We start from the raw sequence: 19655 nt of genomic DNA, 5'->3' as shown, positions 1-19655 counted from the left end.
AAATTCCCCAAGAGCTTTTCCGAAGTTTCAACAAAACTTCAGCAGCTCAATTTGAAATTGTTTGAATTATCCCGTTGTTAATATTCTGACTGAGATTTTATAAGACTTAGTTGGCATACGTGCACCCTAATTACACTGCCACAATATACCTATTTCTCATAGGTTTTTATAAAATAGACGGACTGTGCTTAACAATAGAATCCAGAGCGAGCATTTACTTGTATTTCAGATTCAGTAGCTAAGTGGATAACGTGATGTCGTTTTTAGAAAAAGGTGCTGGTTTCGAATCTCAAAATGATCATCGACTCTGAGATTCAGATACATCCACCTTATTAGTCTTAACTAAGATTAAATGAGTGTCTGAATCTCCACTACTAGTCACAGTTCATGTGTTCAATGCAAACTTTGGAGCTTAGTCCTTTTAGTTATTAAATAATCATGTATATTATGGTAAATGGTTATTTTTATTAAACTATAGAATTAGTTTGTTTGTATCTTCAGCACTATTGCGTACCTTCTGAGAAAAGTTTAGGATCCGTAAAGAAAACCTTCAAACTTAACATCCTAATTATTTATTCGGTAGCCATTTCAGAGGCTTATAATTATTAAAACACATTAAAATCGAAAAGCGTACAGTTCTTTCAATTTTGGAATCTACAAATGTCATTTCTTAAAGTTAGGAAGTGGTTTATATCATACATCTAAATAAACCACTAACTCTATGATAGGTATTACGATGTCATATAATTAACATAAGTCAGGAAATAAATATTTGAAAAAGTTTACAAATACCATAATCAAATCTATTCCCTATTAAATCAAGGTACGTATCTTCAAATGAAATGTAGTATATGGAAAGACATATGAAAAGTGTGAAACTTACTGACTTACACCTGTAACATCAAGCAGAAAAGCATAGGCCACACACCAGCATCCTCCAAAAGTAAAATAAAATTGAGTTGAATTATATATAACACTTTCTACTTTTTCATGTAATGACGATGGAAACCAGAAATTGAATGAAATAGAGTAAAGTGGAAGATGACAAAACCGTTAGGCTTAAGGCATATTATGCATTTTTCAACTGTCAAGAACAATAATAATGCAGGGATACAGAATAAAAAAGTCACAACAGAGTAAACAAAAAAGAAATGAACAGAAGAATAAACAGCCAAACCATTGTATAAAAACAACATAAAAATTGAAACGAAAAAGAAAGAAGATAAAAGATAATTCGGTGGCGATTAAGTCTCGACAATTGGATATGTTCTCGCTCAACAAAAAGATCGTATTTAGACATAAGACCAACGACCAGACCCCCTGGATTAATGAGAGGATAGAATGCGAGTGACGAGAGTTAGTGCTTAGTTCCGTGGTGAGATTTCAAAGTTTATTATTGTATCTCGGACTACGCTAGGACCACGTACCCAATGAGTCCGCACCGAGAGGTAAAACTAATGTAGTTGTTGTGATTAGCAATTTCGGAATACGCACGGTGAGGTTGTGACATAATAGCATTGCAGTGAACTATGACAGGAGTGAGTGTGAAACTTAAAGGTGTACGGGACTACTTTGGTGCTCGGTGGGAGTTGCAGTGTGAGGTTGCTGGTGGATCGGGAGTTGGGTTAGACTCAGTCGGACCCATATTTGATTATTGCAGTGTCAATCGGTGTAATGACTTCTCATGCTTGCTACAAGGGAGTTACCAACCAGATCGGTCGGTGAAGTCTTTCTCAACATCTAATGCTTTAGAATAAAGTGGACACTTTTTGCAACATGTCCCCGTTTCGTATCTTATCGGGACAGGAATTTTCATTGTGCTCAAAACAATGTGGTCTTTTAATCGCAGCTATTGTTTTGTTGGTACTTTGTAATCTTCTTCAATAAGGACTGATTTTCGTAACACATAACGACAGACATTGATCGTGTGTGGTTAAATCTACGAATAACTCATTCAAGCACTGGTACTGCCGAAAATTTTTGTATTTGTATTTAATGGAAGAGAATTTGTGCGAAATCTATGCCTTAAGTTCTTGAAGTTAGTACTCGGGTATTTTAAGGATAGAGACAATATTGAATAACGCTCACAAAACTCGTGTTTCAAATATTCGTACCCGACCACATTGGCTGCTTGTGGATCGAATCAGGTGGGAGTCTTGGAAATAAAACGTCCGAGGTAAGTTTGATGGTGTATGAATTAAGTCCCAATATAATTTTCGTCACAGAAACTTGGCTCGCTGTAAATATAGACTGTTCTCCCATCATTGCAGGTTACATCTGTATTAGAAATAATAGATGCAGTGGAGGAGGCATAATATTATACGTTAGAGACCACTTCCGTATACAACCAGTCATGTCGGAGGAGCATGTTAGTGGTACATGTGAGGTAGCATGTTGCAAAGATACGGGTTATTGACTATAGGAGGAATATACCGTAGTCCGTGTTGTCTGGCTGATGACTTTATCTTTAGACACATCTGTTCATGGAGTAAGGCAGAATGTTGTCTCATTATAGGAGACTTCAACGCACTGCATATCAACTGGATAGAGCTTACAGCTTCTATCAACCATTATTCAGTGTGCACTTGCACAATATATCGCAAATCCGACACACGTTGACTTGGAACATGACCCGTCATTGCTGGACCTCGTCCTCACACACCATTGTGAGGAAGTCATCGACATTCAGCATCCTCCCCTACTAGTGAATAGTGGTCACGTTGTACTGTACTTCGAGTTTCGAGCACTTAGTATACAATTTGTATCTGCTCCACCCTGTTCTAATATCTGGCGAGCCAATACTCCGGCAATCAGGGACTGTACTATGTCGACTGTCTGGTGGGTCGACGTGGATGGATCGATCGAAGACGAATGGGATAGGTTTAAGGGCACAATCGAGTCCGTAACATCACCGTTTATCCCATGGTTATCACGTAAGCTATTACATTGCACACGATGGATTAATAAGGAAACCCGGAAGTTGTTGAAGCGAAGGAAACATTTCTGGGACTTATTCTTGTCAACAGGACAAGCATCACTTAAGTGCGAATATCGAAAAATCCGGAATATATGCAAAAAGACCATAGCTAAATCCTGTACTACTTAAGAAAGACAGTTGGCATATCGTAGCCGTACTTGCTTGAAACGATTGTTTTCGTATATTAAACGGCGAACAAATTGTAGTGATGGTATTCCCCCATTACTGTTACACGAAAATTCAGATTTACTAGTTTGATCGAGTCAGGCAAAAGCTGAGACTTCCTCTAACTACTTTAGCGAAGTCTACACTACGTGTATTTCTTCAAATACTAGTCACAATCACACCGAGATACCAGCAATTGGATCTGGACGTATAACTGAGGAAACTGTTCTTCCATTTATAACTAACCTCAAACCTTGTAAGATACCGGGCCCTGACGGGTTACATTTATGACTGCTGTCATCTCTTGCGGACATTATTTCAATCCGCTTGCGACGCTCTTCAACATGTCCCTTTCACTCGCCCAACTCCCTAGAGATTGGAAAGACGCTGTAGTCGGTCCTATATTTAAGGATGGTCAGAGGCGAATCGTATCTAACTACCGGCCTGTCAGTCTAACTAGCATAGTCGTTAATTTACTTGAAAAGATGATTCGGGTTAGGTTTTTGGTCACATAGTTTCACACATTCTCTTAACTCCCGAGCAATATGGGTTTCGTAACAAGCGTTCATTGTTCGCTAACTTACTCATTGCGAGAGAGGACCGGACAGCAGCCCTAGATAACAGTCTGTCTGTCGATGTGATATTCATAGATTATAGCAAAGCATTTGACAAGGTTTCACACTTATATCTTATACAGCTCTCCAGCTTCGGAGTGGAGAGGAAACTTCTTATGTGGATGCAGACAGAGTGAGGGTCAATAGAACGCTGTCCGAATGGAAGCCGGTCAAAAGTGGTGTACTTCAAAGCACCATCTTAGTCCCTTAACTTTTCCTTCTCCACATTAATGAATTACTGCTGTTGCTTAAGTCGTCGACATTATTGTTTGTGGATGATGTAAAACTCTGGAGAACAATGAGAAGTGAGGCTGTCCATTTGGATCTCCAAGCTGGCTTAGATGAATTAGTTGGATGGGCTAGAGTTTGGGGCTTAGAAGTTAATTCTAAGAAGAGAGTGTTCATGCACATCGGACATGGTAATATTTACCATTATACAATTGATGGTAAACCACTTTCAAGCGTTCAAGAACATAAAGACTTAGGTGTAATAATAAGTCGTGACTTGAGAACAACTACGCATTGCAACGCAACATCTGTCAAAAATTTTCGTGCGTTATGGTCACTTCGCCGAGCATTCAAATGCTTTGACGAGGAAATATTTCGAATTTTCTATCCCACCTATGTAAGACCACACTCAGCGTACTGTATTCAAGCAGTTAGCTCATGTCTGTTAAAGGATACTAACTCACTTGAGCGTGTTCAGTGCATGGAAACAAAATTAGTGAAGGGTCTTTCTAAACTCCCTTATGATGAGCGTTTAATACGTCCAAACCTTTTCCCCCTGTCAAATCGTCGGACGCGAGGTGACCTTATACTGGCATTTCATATCTTTAATTATGATTTGGGTGTTAATATGTCTTATCTTTTTGCTCCCTCCAACACTAATAATCTCCGAGGTCATAGCGAAAAGGTTCACAGACCGCGATCTAATAAACTTAAAGTGAGGTCCCGTTTTTCTATCGAGTAATCAATGCCCGAACAAGTGACATCAGCTCATCAGTAACTATTTTCAAAGAGAAGCTGGACATTCACTGGAAGGCAATCTATCAGGATTAACACAGGTAGCCAAAATAATATTCTTATTACTGAGGACTAAAGACTAACATTTCACGATGCTTAGTGTAACTCGCAAAATAGCATCAATCCATCCGTTTCATCATGAATAGTGCGCACAAATAATATGACTCCGAACTACACTTCAAATAGGCGTAGAACATGGATATCCACACATAGCATAGAAGTAGAACATAGGGCAAGATAAACGTTACCAATCAACTCAGGGTTTGAGAGACTTTTGTTTTATCCGTCCAAAACCTCTGTTGGGCGGTACTCTAGAACCTGCATCAAAATGTCTAGAACTACTCACAAGATCTACGTTGGCAATCTGCCTCCAGATACCAAAACTCGAGATATCGAGAATCTATTTTCGAAGTATGGTCCGATTGCGGCAATCGATCTGAAAGCTGGACAAAGACGTGGTCCACCGTTCGCATTCGTTGAGTTCGAAGACGAGCTGTAAGTTGTGTTTATATGACGTGGACTTTCCAAGTGATGCATCGGATGCCGTTCGTGGGCGTGATGGATACAACTTTGATGGGTACGCCTTGCGAGTCGAGTTACCACGCACTGGAGGTTTCAACAATGGGAATGGCGGCCCTAACCCTAACCAGTTTCGGCGAGGAGGCTTTAATCGCGGGGGAGGTGGGGCTAGTGGCCCCTCAAGGAGGTCAGACTTCCGAGTAATTGTCACGGGTTTGCCACCCACTGGTAGTTGGCAAGATCTCAAGGATCACATGCGTGAAGCTGGCGATGTTGGGTATGCCGACGTGTTCCGAGATGGCACCGGTGTAGTTGAATTCCTAAGGTACGAGGACATGAAGTATGCTATTAGACGTCTGGACGACTCCAAGTTTCGTTCTCATGAGGTATGTTTGTCGATTATGGTGATTCGAATTTTGTAGGGTGAATCCTCGTATATCCGTGTCCGCGAAGAGAGGGCTGGAGGGTCTCGTTCCAGGTCTCGATCATATGGCTCACCAAGAAGAGGTCGATCCTACGACTCGTGTTCTAGGTCAATCAGCCCTCGACGATAAGACACTGGACAAGTGTGAAATTTTGTACGTAATTAAAATTTGATGTCACGGCCATTATTATTATTCGTTATCACACAAACTCAATACAGTTTTCTTGCTTTTAAAGGTCTTCTGGATAATGGAAAGAGAAAACGACCACATAGGAGGGAACAGCGGAATATTAGTTTTGTGGCCACAGGATGGACTCAGTGCATCTGAAGGGATAGGAATACTAATGTTTACTGTACATGTCAGTGGATTGATGGATGCACTTTACCATGAGTGATTCTCAGGAGGTCATACTTCTGCTTCTCCAGATGGAAAAGGGAGTAGGTGTACATTGTGGATCCTAAGTTTGAGTCGAAACCACAAGATAGTGAAATGATCAGTAGGATATAAGTTTCAGGAGTCTTGGATTTCATCTAAGGATGGACTTTGGATTTCTTGGATTTGCTCACGGATGCTTGGGATCGGATAGCGGAATGTAGGTTGCAAACCAAGCTGTCAGGAGCATACTCGTATCGTAAGTCCTGTACAGAAACACACGCACAACAACGGATGTTAGATCACAACTGTTCTGGAACATATCTCGCCCATTAAATGCTTTGGCGTTCCACCTTTGCAATGGACCCCAAAACAGTCGATAGACGTCCATGAAGGCTATCGTCGAGCACCCATTGGACGTAAATAAATAAATCCCGTTTGATTCTTAAAGCTAGGTAGTCAATTTCAACGCTGAAAAATCCTGTTTTCACATCAGGACTCAACATTATTTGCTTTGGTGTCAAATAAATTGTTTAATCTCTTGTGTTGATATCACGTGTTGGTATTATGAGGTCCATGTAGTACTGATCGGGAGCTGGTTGTCACAAAGCGAAGTGACTGCCAGATGGCAGGTCTACATATGATATGTTGTGATGAGATAAGGTTCTACAATCTCACATTCCATTAATACCAACTCGAGGAATTCCTAGCTTGTTGGTCAGGGCCATTAGTTCTCAATACTTAATCGCCATGAAGAGTCTCCCCGACAGGAATCGTCTACTATCTAGAGAAGCATTCCGGTCGACTTCATTGCTTGGTCTATCGCAGACACGGCTTGTCAATGAGTGTAGGCGGGTGGGGTCCTCAGAGTCGTGACTGACCATCAATCGTGGTATCCAACTCTCTGACTTGGTTGTGAGAAGTACGCTTTCACAAGACATTGACGCCTCTGTCTACCGCACCAAAAGTTTAGTCTCGTAGTTGCTTAGCTGACCGTGAGTTGCCCTCGGTTATAACCACGGAAAATACATCGTAAAGTGTCGATCTATGTAGTGTGTAGAGCTACTGTTTAGTGCTGACTAGTCTAAGGCGCACCAGGGACGTGAATTATAATTGTGTACAAAGATTGACGTGGTGTTGTGTTCTAAGTCTCAGAGGGGGATTTCGAAATCAGGTTGGGAAGTGAAGAAAACAATAGTTGGGCATCTTGGTCACGCCATATCACACGAAGCTCAGTTTGTCTAGATTCAAGCTCAAACCGATGGGCTATGCCAGTCGACATTCATTACGCCAGTAAGTTATATTTCTTCAACATAGCTGTATGGTGAGACATGACGTAAACATTAATTAACTCATCTGCGTTAGACCCACCGAGACTGTCCTTCCGGTGATCATGTGGACTTCGAAGTGCGTTCTCACGACACAGGTGAACCAATCTTGTCGAGGGGCTAGTTTCGTTTGCGAATAAATTGTGTTTATTGTTTGTCCCACGACCAGTCGTTTTTCTGTATATCTGACTGTCGGTCTGTTAGGGTTGAGCCCATGGTGTTTGCAAGTGTGGCGAGATTATGTTGTCTCTTCAGTGGGAGTTGTTCAGTCTTGGCACCCGGAAGGTCTCGCTCAACAAAATGGTCGTATTTAGACATAAGACCAACGACCAGACCCCCTGGATTAATGAGAGGATAGAATGCGAGTGACGAGAGTTAGTGCTTAGTTCCGTGGTGAGATTTCAAAGTTTATTATTGTATCTCGGACTACGCTAGGACCACGTACCCAATGAGTCCGCACCGAGAGGTAAAACTAATGTAGTTGTTGTGATTAGCAATTTCGGAATACGCACGGTGAGGTTGTGACATAATAGCATTGCAGTGAACTATGACAGGAGTGAGTGTGAAACTTAAAGGTGTACGGGACTACTTTGGTGCTCGGTGGGAGTTGCAGTGTGAGGTTGCTGGTGGATCGGGAGTTGGGTTAGACTCAGTCGGACCCATATTTGATTATTGCAGTGTCAATCGGTGTAATGACTTCTCATGCTTGCTACAAGGGAGTTACCAACCAGATCGGTCGGTGAAGTCTTTCTCAACATCTAGTGCTTTAGGATTGATAAATAAGGTGGTCAATTTACTGAACTCTACGCTGCTATGCAAACCATATTGTTATCTAATCTTTCCAGCGTCTAATTGTCCCGCTTTCTTTATTTCCTGTCAGTTCTCCAGGTCACGGTTATATTAATTCTCTTCTGACCGTATATTTTCATTAAATTTTATATCGTATTGTGCCGATTTCAATTATTATGGTGTACTTCTTTACTGGAAAAAATATAGTTCAGTGTTTCGTTGAACTGGATCTTTTGTCTATTTGTACTTTGTTCCATGTGGTCTAGAACCAATTTCTTGTTATTTGTTCACTATAAATTATCGTCCAGTTCTAACACAGTGATATCATTTATTTGTATCTTAGAAATGGTTGAAGTTGCGCTTATCTCTTCTGTTAGTTGGAAATGGGTAATGTTAGTGCCGACTTAAATAATGCAGCTTGTTTTTGTTGTCACAGTAAGACTACACCAATTTTTTATAATAATTAAGATTTCAACGGGAAGCTATGTATCGCAGAGAGCGATAGCAAGTCATGCCAGTTGACTTTTTAGGTTTTTGTGCTGTCGACTCGTTGGTTCCTTATTTACTTTCAATTCGAAGAAGTGAAGAGTAACGACCTATACATACTAAAACCAACTTTTCTGTCTTATTGATGAAACTACTGCTTTGAATCCAGGAAAATATCAATATTGTTCGAGTAAACTTACGACAATCTGTCTGTAAGTAATATTAAGGGCAAAACGACCTCTGGACAGTAACGTAGAAGTGGAGTATTTTAAAGCCCTCAGGACAGTAGATTAAACCGAAGTCAATTTATTCCTATAAGTAATGATAATTCTATTTGATTAGCTACTGCTCTTTATAAATTAGTTTATAACTCTTGATAGAGTTTAGTTCTCCGAGTTGGATGATTTGGTCGTGGGGCTACCGTCATTTTAGACGACATCATCGCAAACTCCAGGTACTGACTATGTTTTGAAATATAGGATTATGGACATGGTATCCAGTGCTATGGTCTGTCTATTTAATTAGCGTTATTGGGGCATTTCACTTGTGAACAACGCCTTTTATACGCCGAAAGCAATGTTATGCGCTGCGAGAACATAGAGCTTTTGTTTTTGAAAGCATACTAGTTAACATCTGAAAATGGAAATGGAGTTGCTTTGTAATATGGCTAGAGTTTAGAAGTTAATAAGAATCTTCATTTTTCCATAAAATATAGTAACGACTGACAAGCATACGAATATGCACAGCAACTTACACTGGTTATGTAGGTCGCATGCATAAACTATATAATAACGTACCTCAAGAACATATTCTATACGTCTAAACTCTGGACTAAAAATAGCGAGGTCTCCGAAAAATGGAACCATGTCAACTAGGTGATTAAATAGATCACTTAGCGATACGAATACGCAGATGATATTCCTGTTTGGTGAAGACGCCGATAAAATGCTGAGTCTTTTGGTAGCACTGAACAACAATACCAGGCTGTTTGGAATGCGTTTCTCCCCTTCTAAATGCAAGTTATTGTTCCAGGACTGGCCTTCGTCAACACCTGAACTAAGGATGGGGAATGAAGTAGTTGAAAGCGTCGGCAACTTTACTTTGGAAGTCTGACCAGCCCAAGTGGGTTGGTGTCTGACGAAATCCCGGCACGGATTCAGAAAGCTCGTTTGGCTTTTGCCAACTTACGTCACCTATGGCGAAGGCGAGATATCTATCTATCAATTAAGGGCCGAGGGTATTCGTCTTACTTTACGGCTGCGAAACGTGGCCATTAAGAGTAGAAGATACTCGTGAGCTACTACTATTTGACTATATATGTGAATAATCGTCGACTGAGATGGGCCACGTGTTACGTATGCCTGAACACCGATTACGATGATGTACAATGCTGACTAGTGTTGGAGACTGTTGGAAGAAAGTTAGGGCCGGTCAAATAAAACCGTGTCATCAGTGCTTGAAGTTACTAACTTCTAGTCTGCACCATGTTTGTAGTTGCAGATTACTTGGTTGGGGCCCGCGCGACTGTCGTTACCACTCGTTGAAGACTCTGGGGTAACATGACTCAGGATCGATCACAATGGCGTAGATGTATACACCCTTTGTCTCCCTTTAAACCTTGAGATTAAAATTGCTTTTTATCTTTCTACCAACTAGTTTTTTTCTTCCTGCACTATATCCTTATACAAAATCTTCCTCCTATATATTACCACCAATGAAGTAACTCTTCTATATTTGTTGTTCATCTTGTGCTAATGAGGTGTGGCAACTTGGACCGATGCATATATGTGCCTGGTCCTATGTTTTTGTTGATCAAGACGAAAGTGATAGCTTAACCGCTTTAACAACTACAGTATCTAATAATTGCCCAATATTTTTTCCAATAACCATAACTATTAAGTATAAAACAACCTAGTCTATATATACGAATATTCGTCAAGATTAGAACGAATAGTTTGACAGTAATTGAGCGCCGAGTATAGAGAAGTCATTATATGTGAAAATTATATTTGAAATATTCTCAGCGATTGAAATATAACTAATTCCAACGTTTCGTCCAGCTGACTTGTCTGGACTTCTTCAGGGTAATAATCAAAGTTATCAAAGACATATATAGCTTTTAATAATCAGGATTATACTGTGTTAAACCAATCATATTTGGATGTTGATTGTTAAAAGCTATATATGTCTTTGATTATTACCCTGACGAAGTCCAGACAAGTTAGCTGGACGAAACGTTGGAATTAGTTATATTTCAATCGCTGAGAATATTTCAAATATAATTTTCACATATAATGACAACCTAGTCTATGTTTAAGTAAAGTGTCAAGTATTGGGAAACTTCTAAACCAGTGTAACATAGGTCAGCTGGGTATTAGATAGCTGCGTCGTTGAGTACTTACGACAGTATTACATCTGCTTAATGCTAAAACATAAATCTTGTTCCGCGACCCCTTCATATGAGCAATGCTTCGCATAAAAACGCAGGGCAGTCCTACATGTTGGACCGACAATGAGATAAGTTCGTATTTCCCTAGATGCATAAATGAACGAAAGTCAGACGCGCTTGTATGCTGGAACTTTTAGCTTGCTAACGTGTATTAACTGAGTTATAGCTTAATGTTGGACATAGGGCAGAGACCTGACCTAGACGGTCGAAATCCGGGTAGTTTTACTGATTTTCGCTTGGGTAGCCCGGATTTTTTACCAGTTCATGTATAAAAGGCCTATTGCTATGTATATAAACCTGACGTCAGATAACAATTTGGACTTTAAAACACCTAACAAGTGACTTACTCGAACATAGGAAGTCTCTTAAAAGAAACCTTGAAATAAATTTAGGAGACACCTTTACGCAACGAAACCCAAAAGAATGGACCCTTTAGTAATTGCGACATACACTACGGCATAAAGTGATACTTCCCGAAAACGTGCTGTAAGACAGAACACTGTTGTTGCTAAAACCTGCGATAAGACCAAAAACATATTAGGATTACGTCAAATGAACACTGAGTATAGTATTCGAGAATAATATATACGGGTTTTTCGCTCACTTAGACGAAATCAACCATTAATTATTAGGATAAAATCTCTGTAGAGGTGTACAGCAGTATACAACTTGTATTAAGCAACATATCTGAGTGTACTATTCAGAAGACTCAGCGAAGCTTCTAACGAAGTTTTCATGAACCATACCCCAATATTCATGTAATTATGATTGATACTTTCAGCAAAACTATTTAAACTCAATTTAATCTAATCTCGCTGTATCGAAATAAAGGTTAACTATAAATGGGTAACTAGTAAGGCCTTAACCTTGTAACTTAAAAAGAACATAAGCATTTTGAAAACGAACATAAAGTGCGGGGATGGTCTGAATACTTTAGTTGATAGCAGTATTTTAAAGGGTGAACGAGACCGTTATCATGGTCAGTGAAAAGTATAACACAATAAGTAAAAGATTCTATTCTTTTACCTTTCAGATAATCTATTTTGACGCCAGCGTCATTTGTCCACATCTTTGAGAACGATTTTACTGCACACAGTAACATACATAGTAAAGACATCAAAGAAGACGACTTAGACGCAGTTCATAAATTCATAGTTATCATAAATAAATACTAATTAGTGTTTTAGAACCACTAATTATGACTCATATTACTAGGGGGCTAACGTGATGTTCATGGTTCCCTATGTTAACATTTCATGAGCTATTGTACGCAATGACCTAAAAACTATAAATCATCATGAAAGCATCAGCTGTCTGAGGCTTTTAATCACCTAGTATAGTATCCAAGAGTTCAGATACAGTTGCGCATTTTGTCAGAAACATACTGACACATTCAGATTTATATTTTGAATACAGACTGGATACGACAAAAGGGGCTATAGTGAAAATTTCTTTACATTCTCTATAGCGAGTGGCGGAAACACCTGAGAATTTCGGGTCAATGCTGAATAAATAGGACACCGTAAAACATAAGACCAACAGTCTACACGCTTGTTGGTCTTTTCAAGATATGGTAAATAAAGCTAACTATTTGCACTTCAAAGCGAATTATTAGTCCTTTAAAAAGTAATGTAAACACAATTAAGTGATACTGCTAAAGATGTATTAAACCCCTAGAACAACAACACATTTTAGGAATAACGAAGGCCATTTGACTTATAACTAGTGACAAAGATTGATATCCCTTCTAACTCCTATTTATTCATCAGACCTGGTGAAAGTCAGAAGTTAATTTATCGAACTTTTTGGCTTGTCTCCAAAGCCATATGAAGTTAAAATTTCCTTTTTAAGAAACCCGATAAGACAATTTATCTGACCTCCAAGTTATGGTTTCACATAATATGGTAAAAATCACATCGAAAAGCCAGGATGACACTGTTTCTTGGTTTGGTAAAAAACAGTTTTCAAAATAAGATTTTACTAAATAATCTAAGTGCATAAAGCAAGCTTTGACACTAATTTCCAACAAATTTGATTTCTAATGATACTTCGAATGTTTGTGACTTCTGTGCTCAGCGTAGTCCGAAAAATAGCGAAAGGCCGCTAAAGAGAACGTGAAATGAAAGAAAGGTACAACGGTTGGCCTCTTTGTCATTAACCAACGAAAAGCATATCTCCAGTAAAACCGACTAACCGCACGGAACATATCTGCTGGATGTTTGCTCCTACGTGAAAACCATTCACTAAGCTGACCTAGCTGCACATCACCAAACGGAATGTCCTTTTTGCCATAATATCTTCCAGGGAAATAAACACCGTGCACCCGCACATTGTATTCCTTAGGTAGAAGGCCGAAGTCCATCATATGTTCCGTTCACAGATCTAGACTGCGCCACAGTATTTTCAACAAATCAACTTTTGGAATAAATTAATTTATTGACCCAGTGGGAACAAATTGTAAATCGCTTCAGAAATCTGTATCAGTATGTGTGTTCTATATATAAACTGCTTTGTTCAAAACTAACGTTCAAATAACGTTTCGAAAATTTATAGAATTCTGTATGTTTTTAAAGAAAAGAGGTCATCTGTGTGTAATTTTATCTTTAAGAATTCCTTTAATTCCTCAAGAGAACGAAGAGGATCCTTCAATACCACTTGAGCTTATTTAAATTGCATTTTTACATAGGTGGATAGCTATCACTTGTGGATTTTGCTATGGATTCAGCTTCAACGAGTCCTCTAAATAATTTGGAATATAAAATCACTACAATACACTAGATTTACATTCTTGTCGGTTTGTTGATGAAAGAAAGCTGTCAGCCTTCGTCCATGTTTTTCTTTTGGGTTTCTGTGGGTGTCTACCTTTCTCTTGAAATATTCAGTTAAAGGTGCGGAAAATACTACTTCGAGTAGTAGGCTCCAAGAGCGGAAAGAACTGTATACCATCCGGATATGCATATTATTGTCTTTGAGATCCCTCACCTACTACGAATATTCTGCACCTTCTTTCCCAGGGCTGAAGTCTATTTTTAGGGGAGTTATCTATTGCACAGTCAAGACTAAGGTATACCTTGACCGATTTCACGTATTACTCTTTTCACTTCATTCGTTGTCAAACCGATCTACGTATGCTTGAATCGTCCTTCACTGACTGGTAGGTCTGCAAAATTAAGGTGCGTGGCAGGTACAAGATGATGCCACTTCGCCGATGATTTAATATTTCGGTCCTCTAAGGTTGGAAATCAAACAGATGAATTTCTCTCTTACACCTCTGATTTAGGCCTCGTTTCTCATCGTTAATTGACTGTAAGTGTTCACATAACAGACTTTCAGTTCTGCAAAATGCTCTTCTGGACACTCTCCATGATTCGAAGATCGTTTTTCTCCGGAATTTGACTAATTAAAGAGTATTTGTCAGTGATAGTTCATTTTCGCCTTCTCAGGTTGTCCGTCAGCACGATTATAGAGAGTGGGGTCAGTGTGTAAATCTATTACAGATCCACTCAGCTTATTAGAGCTTTCTGAAGGTGGATTTCTGTGCGATTTGAGGGTTAATTATTTTTCGGAAGGTGGGTTACCTGAAGACTTTCATCGTCCTCTTTCTCTTTTACTCTGCTTATATAGTTTATAATAACCTAGGGAAAAAAAACTTACATATTATTAACATAACAGGGCTCATCGTGTTCAAACTTAGCCTTCTAGTCCGTTTCGGTGGATTATTTTAACTTGTGAGAACTGCTGATCTCTTTAAGAGATCTATCTTGGCTGGCTTTATGATTTCGTTACTCACACTTCAACTGTTCTCTTCCACTTATCCTTGTTTCACAATCATCGTGTTATTTTCTGACAAAAATATTGGATAGTAACTGTTGGGATCCGTTTATAGACTAATACTGTGCATATATTTCTGTCGTATAGTTGGTGTTCTGGACTCTAGCAGGCAAGGCTAGGCAGAATAAAGGACCGATAAGGACTTCAGATTGCTCCTACGAGATTACGCGTCACTGGTCCGGTTGATAAACCACTGTTCTCTAATTAGCTGTATCATAACGTTTTATAGTAATAGGGCACAAGGCCATGAGTTATGACTCAATGTAAGGACTTCCTCGATTTGCCTGATTGATATTCTGAGTGCCAAATCTAGAACACCACAGACTTGATTTTGTTTTGATTTGAAACATTCTACATAGTGTTAATTCGGCTTGGACGTTGTCTATGTTGTGTCAACGTGGGGTTCTTAGGTTGAATTTGTCAGCGTACACTTAAGGCCATTTATAGTTTCCGTCTCCTTCTCGAGTTTGTCCCTTTACCTTATAGTCTTACTTAGGTCGGCATACTTATCATCAGCTGCATTTTGTGGGTTTACCAATATGGTTTTCTTCAAACCCGATGTCAGATCAGTGATAACACTTATTATGTCTTCCATACCATTTATGGGCTGTTGTTCAGCTGAGGAGAACTTTCTGGTTATGTTTAGCCACTTAATCGTCTCCTGAATTCATAGAGATCTTGTAGAGCTGGATACTCTGCATGGCTGGCGCGATTGTGACCTGAAATACCACTTACGTGCAGCAGTAGTAAGTTTGAGTGCACGTCGTCATATCACTTAGAGAATTTATCATACTGCATTCCATCCTCAATCCGAAAAATGCATGTAAGTCTATCACGTCTATGCTAAGTTCAATTAGTTTAGTTTCTTCAGTAAACACGGAATGAAAAGGTATTGTGAACCCTGGAAAAAGACTAAACAAGCGGTCCAATAAACCCTATTTTGATAATCACCTAAATGACGAAACAATGAATACCAGGAAGAGGCGTTTTGTATCGTAACTTAGTAAGCGAGCACGCGAAAACTATTCCAAGGCTGAACTGTTTGATCAACTATTTGCAGACCACTCGATACGTTTTATTGGCAATAGTAATATAAAAGTAGTTAAAATTGGAATAAAATTGACACTGTGAAAACTAATGTTTTCAGAATATTTTAACTGAGGACTTAACCTTGCTAGTGAAAAACAGAAACTTCCGTACATAAAATATAATCAAAACACTCGTATTTATCAGCAGGGAAAAAGCCATTTTACTTGAACAACACATCCGCGATAACTTAATCTTCATATGGTAGTTGGGAGCAGGAGTATGTTCCATGTTGTCACGTATACATAGTGTGCCACATAATGCACTGTTTTGTTCGCTCAGCAGTCGGATAATACACTTTGATAAATTATTTTTTGTCCAAATGTACAACCCAGCTCATAAATTTGTAACATCTGCTCGTATTTCAAACCATATTTTCACCTATACTACATCACAAACGTGAAGTTAACTTATGCCAAATCGGATAAATTAGTGGTACATGGACAAAGTTCTTAACTGAAGTTTTAGTCAAATTACGCGTTTCTCAACTTGCTCAGAAAACGTTAAAGTTAAATGTTATTTAATTCATCCTGTATTGCATAGATCGATGTAGACGATCTTAAGCCAGATATGCATAGTATAACGATAGCCTAGGTTAGTTAGTAATTTATAAGACTCTGTATGCGATGTTAAGTATACATTGACACCGCATGGATATGTGTGCTATTGTTTTGCTATGATCCCTACAACAACTCATTCCAACTGAATTCTACGATCCGCGTATTATTTTGATCTCTGAGTACTCATGTGATCAACTTACCTACATCGACATAAAATAGATTCCTCAATTTAATCGTCTTGTTATAACAATTGGTGTATGAATCTATTTTAGAAGTTATAGGTCAAAATTAAACTTCTCGGACTCTGATGGTATTTACAATTATGTGGTGTTTGAATGAACCAATGATACCTTTGTACTTGTTGAATGCTTGATTTAGAATTCCAAATACAATACATTCACTTGTGCTTGTGTCTTACTTCTTAATTCAATTGCGTTATTTCTGGGACTCTTAGTTCGTGCAATTATTCAAATAATTCGAAACATTATATTGGCGTCGCGATGAAGCCTGCAGTGGAAAAGTTAGATATTCATTCAACTCCTGAAGCTTTTGAGGATTACTTGGAAAGGTTCGAAATCTGGAGCATGACCAAGAAAGATGTTAAAGGTGATAAAATTGTGGCACATTTTCTGACATTCATTGGGAGAGAAGCGTACAGCTTATTAAAAACGTTGGTATATTCAGAAAAACCTATCTCACTCCCTTATGCAACTCTTAAACAGCTATTGTTAAGTCATGTAAAATGCACCAGTTTCGAATGCCGTGAAAGGGCGAAGTTTCATAAGATGGTTCGTCAAAATGACCAAAAGGCTCGAGAATTCATCCTTGAATTACAGAAACAAGCTACCAAGTGTAATTTCGGTGATCAACTTCATGTGCAACTGAGAGATCGATTAATTGCAGGTGTTTCAACGAGGAATTACAAAGCAAATCACAAAGGTGAGATGAAGTTTGGTAAATGTTTATCATGTGGAAAGTTTCATGCTCGCAATTCATGCGTATTTCGTAATGCTAAATGTTTTAAATGTGGTATGGTAGGACACATTCAGTCAGTATGCAAAGCTACTGTCCATTTTGCTTCAAGTAGTACTGAGTCTTGTAATTTAAATTTCAATAATTCGGATGTTTCTAGTGATCATTTGTCTTTGTCTACTATTTCGAAAGGTAATGCTCATATTCAAAAACGACTATATACATCGCTTGGTTCATTTCATGACTTTATCCTGGACACAGGTAGTATAGAGTCCATTATTTCATTCAAGAACTTGAAATCTTTAGATCCTAATGTTGTTGTACGACCCACTGAAGTATCCACATTGGGGATTACTGGACACAGACTGCCCATACGAGGATGTTGTGAATTGCTAATCAGAGATGATAATTCTTCATACATACCTTGTGAATTTTTAGTTAGCGAAACAGGACTGTCAATTTTGGGTTTAAAGAATTTGAAAAGGCTTAAGGTGGAGTTGTCCTTCCTAGTTTCTAAAGAAAATTCGGATACTTTACTTAAAGATTTGATAGCTATATGTGCTAAGTGCAGTGGAGGTATGAAAATTCAGCCTATAAAACTTCAAGTACAGGGTGATCCAGTCTTTCTTAAAAGACGAATAATTCCTTATGGTCTTCGAGAAGCAGTACATAAGACATTAAACGATTTGTGTGTGAAAGGCATAATTGAACCAATTCAGTCTTCAGCATGGGGTACTCCTATCGTTACGCCACTGAAGTCGGACGGCAAGACCCCTAGAATTTGTGGTGACTATAGATTAACTCTGAATTCCCGTTTGTTGAAGCAAACGTGCACGACGGTAGAAGCTGAAGATATTCTAAATCGACTTCATGGTTCTAAAGTGTTCTCGAAAGTTGACCTAAAAGATGCTTATCTTCAAATTCCTTTAGATCAATCTTCATCTATTTCGATGACAATTAACACTCCTTTTGGTCTGTTTAAATACAATTTCCCTCCATTTGGTCTAAGTTATTCTCCAACCATATTTCAGGAAGTTATGAATAAGGTAGTTAGTGATCTTGAAGGTGTTGAAGTTTATCGAGATGATCTCATTGTTCATGGTTCTGATAAGGTAGTTCATGACCAGACTTATTGCTTTATTGCGTCGTTTAGTTGGGAAAAATATTGCGGAAAATCCGAATTGGCGTCCTTTTTGTGTATCTAGTTTCGAATGCCTTGGATACCTAGTTGGTGGTAATGGTTTTAGACCAGATATGAAACGACTAGTTCCACTGACTAATGCACCGTCTCCGAAAAATCTTATAGAATTACGTTTACTAGTGGGTGCTCTTCAATACTATTCCCGTTTTATTCCTAATTTTTCTTGTCGTGCAAATTGTTTATTTAATATTTTAACATCCAATTCATTCAAATGGAGTGAGGAACAAGAGTCATGCTTACGAAGTCTGCTGAAGTTTCTTCAAAGTGATGCTGTTCTTCGAACGTACTCCCCTAATGTACATTCTGTGCTTATTACTGATGCATCACCTGTGGGAATTGGTGCAGTTTTGGAACAGGAAGGTAGACCAGTTATTTGTGTTTCACGCAAACTTACTGTTATTGAACAAGGTTATTCACAGACTCAGCGAGAAGCATTAGCTGTGTTTTGGGCTGTTAAAAGACTTCATAAATATTTATTCGGAAAGAAATTCACTATTCTTACTGATCATGAAGCTTTAAAGTTTATTTATCATCCCAAAAAATCCTTAGCACATTCCTCAGCAGCTATGGTTCAACGATGGAGTATTGCTTTGAGTGCATGTGACTATACGGTTCAGCACAGAAGTGCCAAACAGATTCAACATGTTGATTACATTTCTCGACAGTCAATACAAGATAAACCTATTAATACTTCGGATTGTTTGTTAGTGCAACCTTTACCAGTGAGACGTTCGGATCTCATTAGAGAAACTCGTAGATATTTTGGATGTATACTCAGTGCTATAAGGAAAGGTTGGAATGCTAATTTGAAACGTAGATTTCCTATCTATTTTTCAAAGCGGTATGAGCTATCTACTA

The 19655-nt window shown here is 38.7% G+C and overlaps 1 protein-coding gene across 1 annotated transcript; it reads left to right on the top strand.

The window, feature by feature from the left end:
* Positions 1–4955: 4955 nt before the first annotated feature.
* SRSF9 (Serine/arginine-rich splicing factor 9) lies at positions 4956–7858 on the top strand. The gene is made up of 4 exons (XM_051208364.1): positions 4956–5274; positions 5309–5684; positions 5721–5876; positions 5959–7858. Exons 1-3 carry the CDS (start codon positions 5108–5110, stop codon positions 5850–5852), a joined length of 675 nt encoding a protein of 224 aa, XP_051073973.1. The 5' UTR covers positions 4956–5107; the 3' UTR covers positions 5853–5876; positions 5959–7858.
* The last annotated feature ends 11797 nt before the right edge of the window (positions 7859–19655 follow it).

This window comes from Schistosoma haematobium, chromosome 1 (assembly GCF_000699445.3).
Source record: "Schistosoma haematobium chromosome 1, whole genome shotgun sequence".
In the NCBI taxonomy this organism is placed as follows: Eukaryota; Metazoa; Platyhelminthes; class Trematoda; order Strigeidida; family Schistosomatidae; genus Schistosoma; species Schistosoma haematobium.
The sequence above is the reverse complement of the archived record's forward strand: the minus strand, read 5'-3'. Positions and strand labels throughout refer to the sequence as shown.